Here is an 11,284-nt window from a genome sequence, read left to right as displayed (position 1 = left end):
ACGTATCAAAACTAATCGCAGAATTAAAGATGGATCAATTTCAGGAATATTAACGAATTCTGGAACATCTTGTTTAATACCTTTGTATTAATATTCGTCTAAGATTGTAGAATAATACATTACTTTATTAGAGTTTTAGTCTAAGATTGCAGAATGGAACGAATTATATTTTAATACAATACTTTGGTGGTTGTAGAACTTATTAGACTGTCCAAATACTAGAACGCACATGTTTTATTTTTATATAACATATTTTAATTGTGGATAGTGCTAAGTACAAAAATAAAGATCGAGTAACGAGTTAAAGTCAAAAAGTGGAAAAAATTAAAAAAGTTTAAAAATGAAAAATTGAAATAATTTTATGAACTTATAAGTACTCATAATATTTAATACTTTGGGAATGACGAATATTTTTAAGATATTTTGTCAGCAAATAGAGGAGTATAAATATAATCAATTATCTAAGGGATTTGTTGATATAACTACCGTAATACAATTTTTGCTTTTGCACAAGTAAAAATATTAATTCCCGAGCTTAAAGACTTAATATAGTAAACCTTACAATGTGTATTACTGAATTTGTAATCACAATAGTACTATATCCAGAGAAATAAAAGCAAACCAGGTCATTTGTATCCTCTTCCCCTTGAAAAGGTAATATCCGGGAAGGTTCTAACCAAAATGTCAGTGTGTCCAATTGGACACTTTTTCGGACATCTATTTTTCATGGGCTTGTGTCGTACTGTACAATGCTTAATTGTAGATCTGTGGCATCAGATCCGAACAATACAGTAGGTATGAATGGTTCTATGATCAACGTAATGATCACCAATTGTAAATTGTTAACAGGAAAAAGTTGGTTAAAAAAATACTAATTTTTCTACGAAAAAGAAATGGTCAAAATGTACTATCCTTATCCTGTCTCACAAATATAATTTAATTTTATTAGCATGCATATATTCGTTTGATTATTCACAGCTATATAAAATATTGTTACAATAACATTAAGATATCCAGAATTTCATGGTGCGACCCAAAAAGTATGGTGTGATTTAGATAAAAAATGTGATTTGATAGCCGCGATTTTAATTCCGACAGTTTCATCTAAATTTTGAAAAACTAGTTTAGTTCTGGTCACGTGAAATTGTAACATCTAAAAGTAACACACTGTATTCAGGTGATCAAAATCAATGACGCCTAAATGCAATGTAGAATGTAACACTATAAACAAAGTTTTCTTTTATAACGATCATTTTGGCATTCAACATTCAATGCTATGAACAATGAGTAATTTCTTTTTTTAAAATAATAAAAAAAAAAAATTCCTATATTTACCGCATCTTACCGTTAAATAATTTCATATAAGAATAACGTGTAGATCCTGACTATTATAAATTCGGCGTAAAAGCTTCGTTACGAAAAAAAAAAAAAAAAAAAAAATGTCGTCCCGCTCTGCTGTTAATAAAACTTTATCATCATTTTATGAAACACAAAACATTTCAAATGATCTTTTGCCAAATTTTACAATTGCTTCAAATCCTATAGATTTACAAAAATTTTCTAACGATGTTACGAAGAAAATCACAATAAAATGTATCAAACTTTCTTCTAATAAAAGTGATTCAATAAAATTTGTTTGTGGTAAATCAAATAAAAATAATTCTAGAAAGGAGTTGGTAGAATGGATTAAGGATGAAGAAATTGCAAATTTAATCGAAAATTATGAATTTAAACTTGGCGTTTACGAAATTTTTTTCAAGAAATTAAACGAAGATAAAAATTCCAAAGAAAATTTTACTAAGGAAAATGTAGATAATATTAAAGAACTCGCAGAACTTGGAGTTACTAGTGCTCAATTAATTTTAGGTCTTTTGTATGCAAAATATATTGAATCAGCTGAAACTGAACAAGATGACAACAAAGCACTCGAATGGTTTAAAAAATGTTCAGACCAAGGACTTGTTGAAGGAAATCTTTGTCTTGGATATATTTATTCTAAAGAAAAAAGTTCAATATATGACCCAAAAGAAGCACTTGTCTATTATACAAAAGCAGCAGATCAAGGGAATGGTGTTGCAATGAGAAATTCAGCTATAATGTATTTAGTTGGAGAACAAACGAATCAAAATCTCAAAGATTCTATCAAATTATTTAGAAAAGCACATAATCAATGTGGAGATGGCGTTTCGGGAAATATTCTAGGAATATTATATCAGAATGGAGTTGGTATTCCCAAAGATGTTTACGAGGCCGCAAAATATTATAGGAAAGCATCTGATTTAGGTGACGTCAATGCAAAATTCAATCTCGGATTATTATATCTTAGCGGTGAAAGTATAAAGAAAGATGAAGTTGAAGCTGTAAAATTATTTAAAGAAGCTGCCGAGAAAGGATTTGCACGAGCACAAATGTTGTTGGCTAATGCTTATGAGAACGGACAAGGGATTGAAAAAAGTGATGAAAAGGCTTTTGAATGGTATTCTAAAGTTGCAGAATATAAAGATGCAAATCCTGTTATAACTTATGTTGGAGATTCACAATTTTGTCTTGCAAAGTTATGTGAAAAAGGCTTTGGTACAAAAGAAAAAGATTCGGAAAAGGCTTTGTATTGGTATACCAGATCAGCAGAAAGTGGTAATTCAATGGCTCAAGTTACGCTTGGTGACATGTACAGAAATGGTCGTGGAGTTGATGGAATTGACGAACAAAAAGCTTTAATCTGGTATATTAAAGCCGCAAAACATGATCATTATCAAGCCCAATTTTCTTTAGGAGAGTTATATGAAAAGGGTTTATTAGGCGTGAAAAAAGACGAAGAGAAATCATTGCAATGGTATAAAAAATCTGCCAGGCAAGGTTATATTATGGCGCTATTAAGGCTCGGTATTGGTTCTGAACCACCTGAATATATTCATAGGAAAATAGAAATGATTACTAAATTACCTCCTGTCAAAGAATTGGAAAAAGATGGCAAAGCTCCTGAACCCACGATGATTGAAGGCGGTGATGAATTTTTCGAAAAATTAGATAATTTGAAAGACGGTGAAAAATTAGAAATAAACGAATCAGACGAAGCAAATGGCCTGTTTAAGTCACTAAATTGATGAAACTATTTGTATTTCTTTCTTTTCTCTTTTTGTATTATTAATATTTAACCAAATAAAGATTTTTAAAATTCAGTACAGGTTATTTATAAATTTTATAAAAACATCGATACATTGAAATTTGAATTTATTGTGTAATAATAATTAATAATTCAAATACAAAAAAAAAGAGAATAATTACGATAGATAAAATAAAACAAAGAAAATGACAAACTTCCTTTTTTATTCTCTTGCTTCCTAATGCTCATGATCAGAGTTGATGTAGGTTTTTAAACCCGGTACAATTTTTCTTCTCCATTGATCATAGCACATTTTCCCATTTTTCCCGCCATCAACTTCATTACTTACTTCGTCCCAAGGTACTTTAACATGTTTAAGAACTGCTTCAATTAACTGTAACCGTTGCTCCGGTGTCCATTTCTTCGATTGTGCTAAAAAAATTTTAATTAAACATCAATCAAGCTGAATGAAAATTACGTAAAGCAATTTTAAGCAATTTAATTTACCTTGACTGCTGACACCTTCAACTTCGTTATTATTTTCTAAACTTGGAGGCGCATCAGATTCAGGCGGGTTTTCGTCTTTAATTTCTTTTTTAATTGCTTTGCCACGACTTTTTTTAGGTTGAGGTTTATTTAACGAAACATCATCATTTTTGGTTTTACTTCTGGTACGTTTTTTCGAATCAATTTCAGACATTTTTTTTAATTTTAGTTACTAAAACTTTTGAAAGAAAAAAGAAAAGAAATAAATCAAATAATCTGAAAAAAAGTTTGTATAGCCGATGATATTAAAATTTTGGTAAATGATGATAGTTTTTTTGTCGCAAGAAAAACGTTGATACAAGCCTCTCGATGATTTACTTTTAAAAGTAAAATAAATTCTGGCGCAGTGAAACTATAAATTTTTGTCACATGGTATAATGTTTTACGATGACTCATCAAACTCATAATAAGTTGGATTGATGATAGCTCAAGTTCTCACGCCTATTTATACGTAACACTTCTGAATTCTTGTCTTTTTAAAAAAGAAGTATAATTGTTTTGATAGTTTCAAATGAATAATATTTTGCTAAAATATGGTTTTTTTAATCAAAATTAAGGATTTATGTTATTAATAACAAAATCAAGGGGGACATTCCTATTTTTTAAATCCGAAGTGTAGAATATGGAATTGCTCGGGGAATCGCGTTAAATTATATATTCCATCAGAGTATCGGGAGGAGAATTAAGAATTTATGATGATTATAAATGTCGAAACATTAATGTAATGGTGTAAAAAAAGTTGGATTATTGCAGGTTTTAAAGGTAAGGCTCCGAGATAAGTCTGAGACAAACAAGAGAGTGAAATTACATCAAGGAACTTTATTATTACACGAAAGTATATAATGACTGAACGAACGGTTATCAACGTGTATTAGATGAAAATGATTTTACATAACGAGGGATATAACGATACATTCTGATTCATAGACTTTTTAGATATTTCGGAAGTCTGTTAAAACTACCTTGAAGAAATTTCTACGGATAGAATAAAGCAAAGAAAATTAATTATTGTTTACTTTCAAAGTAATGTTTATAAATTAGCTATTAGCGATTTAGCACGTTATCAAGATGTAAGTATTAGGTTGTGTTGTACTATATATACTATACACTGAAGCGTTCGTACTTCTTCACTTTAAGTTCTTGTAAGGGAAAATGTAATATAATAAATTATCTGATAACTTCAATGAGACGGTCAACTCACTGATCTGTTATCTCAACTGTGTATTAGAGGTAAGTTTGAGAAGTTTAGAAGCCGAAAAGATATTGAAAAAAATGCTAAAGTAACATCCCATCTCTATAAAAATAATTTTTTATGGGGTATCAAACGAATCATATGATACTAATTTAAGCTCGTTTCAGTTTTCAATCAGGTTTCATTGAGAGCTTACTTGATAGGACGGCTAGAACATTGTTGATGTTTGCAGCTTCTTTTTTATAAAATGTTCTCGTTCATTGTCCGAATGAAGAGAGTTTTTACCACGTTATTTTCCATTTTAACTACGTTTTTGCAGTGTCACGAACAATGACAACGAAGAACCCATTTAAAATCGGGTCACAGGATTAAATTATTAATAATAAGACATAAAACATTTGGATGCAAATTAAATTTGGAATGAATTCAATTAGTTGTATATCACTATTTTTCTCAACACGCTTAACTGCAAAGACTTTGTGAAAATCAAAAAGGATTTTCACGCGAATTATTAAGTTCCATCTTTGCGAACATAGTATCAATTCATCGCGTAAGTTATATTATTATTTTTCAAGCAGGTTATTTATTACTGTTACTTCTATTTTCAATTTCGTATCTAATTTTGAATCAATCATAATTCTTTAACTTGGTTGAGGACAGTATAAGCAACAAGATCAAATGAGAATGATTTTTTCTACCTCTTTCATTGGACAACACGCTTTGTGAAACTTAATATATCTACTTGCAGGATCTTGATCTTTTGTCTGTTTCTCTTAAACATATCTGCTTCAATTTCACTTCTCTACACAAAGCTTCTTTACCGTTTGCGTAACCTTGTTGAAAATGGTGAGGCGGAATTAATGGTGTGCTTGCCAACAACAAAGATCATTGCGCAGATTTCATAAGTTAGACCTGAAGAAAGTATGACAAAAAATTGATACACAAACGTTGCATCTCTGGGATTTCGGATAGTATTTTATCGTGAGTATAAATTAGCCACTTATCATTAATTAAATTTATATGGGGAACCAATGTTTCGTATTTATGACATGAGTTATGAGATATGTTCATATTAATTTCGTGATATAGTGTAATGTAACGCGCTGTATTTGTATGCTTTTAAATCTGTATGAGATTAAATGAATTAAAATCGTTGTACATTATGCTAAATGTCTATGACCTAAATTATGATTAGAAAAGTATTACATCAAAAAAAGATTATTAGATTATTTAGAGGGTTTTTAAACACTGCAATACAATTGTACAAGACATAATTGGTCATGTGGTCCAAAATTTGACCAGACTTCTACTGTATATTTTTACACCCTTTGGTTTGAATCTCAAAAATCTCAAATAGAAACAACCCATATTAAATATTAAATTCTCAGATATAATAAGTGTTGAAGAAGGAGAAAGCGGTACTGTATGTGAAATAGTCGTAAGATGGCTGCGGCTTTAAAAATTCTAATAATTAGCTCGTTAGTTGAATTGACGAATCCGTCTGGAAAGAATTTATTAGAGAGGTACAGTAGTTTTAATAAATATTCTTACAAGTAAATATGTTTGTTAATGTTATTTTTTAATTAATTTATGTGCATAATATCACTATAAACACTGAATAATATAAAATTTGTTAGATCCTGTATTTGGTTTCACAATGTTATTGCAGTATGCTGATGATGAAATGTATTGCACTTGAAATAGCATGCAGAATATGGATATAGTAAGTTTAATTGTATTAAAATGAAAATTTTCTTTTAATTTTTTTTTAATTTTATTATTTAGCATTCAAAAACGTATTTGTTCATCGAGGTGGAATCGTTGTCGTCTTTGTCATTATCATTTTCATTATCGTCATTATCGTCTTTATCTCATCTTTTCTTTTTATTGACTTTCATATAAAGCATACTAATATTTTTTTTATAAAAGAAACCTCTTGCGGTGGTTGCGGAAAAGATCATAGCGTCTACAGTCGGTGCTCAAAAGTATTCATTCTTTTAAAGTATTTTTTCTGTAAAAAAATGCCGAAACTCGTGAGCGTACTCCTTTTGAACGCGGCGAAATTGTTGGACTTCATAAGGGCTCACACACCGTTACAGATAGAAGATTTAGAAAATCTTTATAATTATCACTTGAGAAGAAAAACTTTATATGAGATTAAGTGGTACAATTATTTGATAAATAATGGTTGAATCAAAAGAGAATTGCGTGGAACCGTTTTAGAACTGTATCTTCCTAACTGTGAATGGCGTGCATGGAGAACATTTATATGAAACGCGGGGTGTACCAATATTACTTTTTTAAAAAAGAAGAATCTGTGGTGATTAAAATTGATTTATTATTTGAGATATTTATATACATTTTTTTATTGATTAATAGCTCATTTTATAGTATAAAGTATTATTATTTAAGGATATTTATCTGACAAATTATTTACGATTTGTTTTATTTATCAATAAGGCTTTTCCTTAAATATTTAGCACTGATTTAACTTAAGTCATGGCCTGTATGTAAGCCAACAGCGTTACTTTTCCGTGAAATATCAGGTGCAGCAGAGAATAAAGTAAGACTGAATTAATATTTTATCGCATCACAGACTTTCGTTATTCTGACTCTCCGTTATATATAAATTTTACCATCATCATATGGTTGAAGTAGCATTCGATTATGAGAGTGTAACAAATCAAATTTTAGTGAATAATAAACGAGTATATCATGATTTGTCCTGTCCTAGATATGATTTCCAATCATTGACCGATCATAAAAACGGTTATATCAAGATATTTATTAAAATATGAGAATGCATATAATTTAATGAAAATCACGGAAAATATGATCTTTTTATGAAAATAACCAGTATCACGATCATATCCAATATTACTAATACCATCATTACTACCACTACTACCAGCAGTAGTAGAACTTGGAATATCTTGATGTTATGATAACAATGAATGTAACGACGATTGTGAAGTAACTACCGAGTTTTTCAGAACTTCAAGATGAGAAAAGATGAATTATCATTAAATATCTCTTAACGGTGGAATTGCAGTATGTATTTTATAATATCGATTATCGATAATAAGTGAGCCATCTGGTCGTAATATCCACACAAGTAATCGTATACTAGTTTGGCAAATCATCAAATCTGATTACAATTAAGAATAAATGAAAATAAATATTTCAACTTCAAAATAAAAGATATTACCATAAATAATAAATTATATAATTGCAGAAATATTATTCCAATATTTATGTTATAAATAATAATAATAAAGATTTATACTTCGACAGTTCGTTTCATATATCATTGTGCTTTGATGTTAATCCTAATATTAAAGTCTACGCTATGTTCAAAATATCTGACTTTTTTACATTTTAAGAATTTCGAGTTCTAATTTTTGTAGACCGCAATTATAAATATAAATTGTTACAATGATTCAAATCCGTAAAACATCATGAAAAATTTTCTGTATAACTTCGCATTTGTGCCTTACGAAACTGTTGCAATTTACCGTCTAACATAGTATATAGCCATTGATTATTAAACCTTTAAATGAATCTCAATAGAATTACGGTAAATGTTTTCAAATTTTTCAAGAGGATATGGTACTATACTCAGTAACGTCAAATTCTATTACTCAAACGGTTAGTATTTTATGTAATACCAACGCGCCAGTTTGTATTCTTTATAATTATATTAAACTGAGAATAAACTTAATATTTATAAATTATAATTCACTTGTCTTTATGGTATTCTTTAAATTTTTCAATTATCGCCAACAAAGTATCAATGATGTACCCGACTAGGGATCGGAAAAGATTCGATTAAAATCGAAACTATCGAAAATCGATAAGAATCGATTTTAAATCGAATCTCGAATAAAAATCGAATCTACTTATTGTGGCGCAGTTTCGTTAATTTGACCGTAAATTATTATTTGTTCATAATAGTTAATTTTGGCCAAATTCATAATTCCGCCCGCGAATCACGTGACGGAACACAAACTTCCTAAAAAGGAAATTTTATCTCCCAATAAAATTCAAGTTGCTATCGCACAAGGTTGTACAAATTTCCAAAAAGGAAATTTGTTCGTCGATCACTGTAATTTTTTGTAATCACGTGATATGTGTTTAAACACACATCTACCCCAGTATCGCCAGAAAATTTTTTCACCCCCACGTGACTTTGGCCGGCATTATGAGATTTGGCTGGAATTAAGAAATTAACCATGTGTCGAATAACGTGTGACGAATAGGATTTTAGACACCGAAAAAAATCTCTGTCCCCAGAATACTTATAAAAAATGAGAAAGTGGAGGGATGTGACACGGGTGACAAATTATTTAGGGTCACGTGGGGGTGAAAAAATTTTCTGGCGATACTGGGGAAGATTTAAACACACCTATTATAAATAGTATAAAAAAAAATCGGTATTTGCGAAACGATTAATCGCGATTAATCGATTTTAGAATCGATTCTAATAATGGGAATCGATTCCAATCCCTATACCCGACCCGTTTAAGGATAAATACTATTGATCATTTTTTTAAAAAATTCTTCTTCCACCAAGGTTTCAAACATACGTACGAATATTTTGATTTCAGACACATCTTTTGCCGCTGCTCCCTGAAACGCTTGTTTAATGTTTAATAGTCTCACAAATAAACAATAATTTTTACCTTGTAAATAAAATGATGTTCGCGCTCATAATTTACAGGGATTATACGGATTTATACCCTGCTCGAAGAATCGGATAATTATCCTGAGTTGATTCGAACCGGTCGGGGCCAAATCAAAATATTTTAGTTACTTTCGTTCATTAAAGGATTGTTGAGAAATTTATAAATAAACTTTCGTTTAAATTTAAAATTTTGGATAAAACAATGATAGGATAAAATCAAAATTTCATGTGGCAACGTAGCATTTTACCATAGTTAAGAGTATAAATAGCAAATGACACACTCCTTTTAGATGGAATACGAGATCTTTGTAAAAACACGGAAATAATTCATATTTTATATGAGAATTTAATTTTCGAATAATTGAATCATCACTACATGATGTTGAAATATTGATTTTCAAATTTAAAATTATACATAAATGTATTGGGCGCATTTATTAATAAATCAATTAATATGAAATTTGGTTCTTTAGAAAAGCTCTCATTCTTCACCTTCAAATGTTGTATGTCTGGTTACAATTTTATTACAAGAATTATATTGATTATTTTATTTGACTGTACATATTAACCCTTCACTTTAACGCAATTTTTTTTTAATATAAATATTTAACAGATTTAAAAACTCACAAATAAATGCATATAGAATGCCGATATTTAATGAGCTTATAGATTATCCCCTGTTCAGCACCATTTACACAATAAGTTATACTTGTTAGTTTATAATGACAGTCATTCTTTTGGGTACCTAGTGATAGCACTTCAGCACTGCCTACTGGAATTTACGTTATCTATCGGAGTTGCTATAACACACTATTTCATAACAACCACCCTAGCGTCGCCTCCAAAAAATGGTAGCCGGTTCTAATTTGCCGGGTTACATATATTATTGAGAGGTGATAAATAATACGTGACATTTAGTACTTTACGTATAAAAAATTTTCTAAGTCCTCAGAATAATTATAAAATTAAAGAAACGTTAGGGTGTGACATTATGTGACGAATTCCTAACCCTTAATCCCCTTACCCTAATCCTAATCCTAATCCCCTTACCCTAATCCCAACCCTAATCCTAACCCTAACACTAAAGAACCGGCAAAATAATCCGGCTACCATTTTTTGGAGGCGACGCTATGGTCGTCATTTCATAACGTGTATATCACGTGAAATCAATTGAAAATTTTAAGTACACTTCAAGTAGTAAAAAAAAATACGGACCCACGCTCAATCCTTGTTTAAGTTTTTAATTCTATTTACTTTTTTTTTAATTTTTTAGTTTTTTATTATTATTAATTTTTTGGCGAAATCCTTTTTTGCCCCTTTTTTCTTTCGTAATGTTTTGGTGATTTACTTACATAACATGATGTTTGGTCAAGGCAAAAGAAAGATTGCATCCCAATCTGCCATTCTGATGGTGCTTTTATAAATTAGTATATCAGTCATGTATAACCAATTTATGCGTTTTTCTAAATATGTATATATACGAGTTAAAATTTGATATATATAATCTAATGTTATTAAATCATTTAAATTTTTTTTTATTTATTCAATAAAATGTATTGGTTCATCGAGGTGGAATGTTAATTGCAGATTTTGGTTTATCGAAAGAAGAATCTTTAATAACATCAAATTCTCTTTTGAAAGGGATCCATAATGTCATAAGCAGAAAGGATATAAAAGATTTAAGGCATCTGATATATTTAGCTTTGGAGTATTATTATGGGAAATATCATGCGGAAAAATACCTGAACTTTCCGATTTT

General features: G+C 29.7%; 2 protein-coding genes across 2 annotated transcripts; one reads left to right on the top strand and one right to left on the bottom strand.

The window, feature by feature from the left end:
• Positions 1-1,277: 1,277 nt before the first annotated feature.
• Positions 1,278-3,207, top strand: OCT59_013999 (uncharacterized protein). Its single transcript, XM_025315070.2, has one exon. The coding sequence runs from the start codon at positions 1,440-1,442 to the stop codon at positions 3,102-3,104; it is 1,665 nt and encodes a 554-aa protein (XP_025183690.1). The 5' UTR covers positions 1,278-1,439; the 3' UTR covers positions 3,105-3,207.
• Positions 3,189-3,994, bottom strand: OCT59_013998 (uncharacterized protein). Its single transcript, XM_025315071.2, has 2 exons — positions 3,611-3,994; positions 3,189-3,535 (listed from the first exon to the last, which is right to left on the bottom strand). The coding sequence occupies exons 1-2, from the start codon at positions 3,801-3,803 to the stop codon at positions 3,342-3,344; spliced, it is 387 nt and encodes a 128-aa protein (XP_025183691.1). The 5' UTR covers positions 3,804-3,994; the 3' UTR covers positions 3,189-3,341.
• Positions 3,995-11,284: the final 7,290 nt, after the last annotated feature.

This window comes from Rhizophagus irregularis, chromosome 21 (assembly GCF_026210795.1).
Source record: "Rhizophagus irregularis chromosome 21, complete sequence".
Lineage (NCBI taxonomy): Eukaryota > Fungi > Glomeromycota > Glomeromycetes > Glomerales > Glomeraceae > Rhizophagus > Rhizophagus irregularis.
Note: the sequence above shows the minus strand (reverse complement) of the source record. Positions and strands in the feature narration are given on the sequence as shown.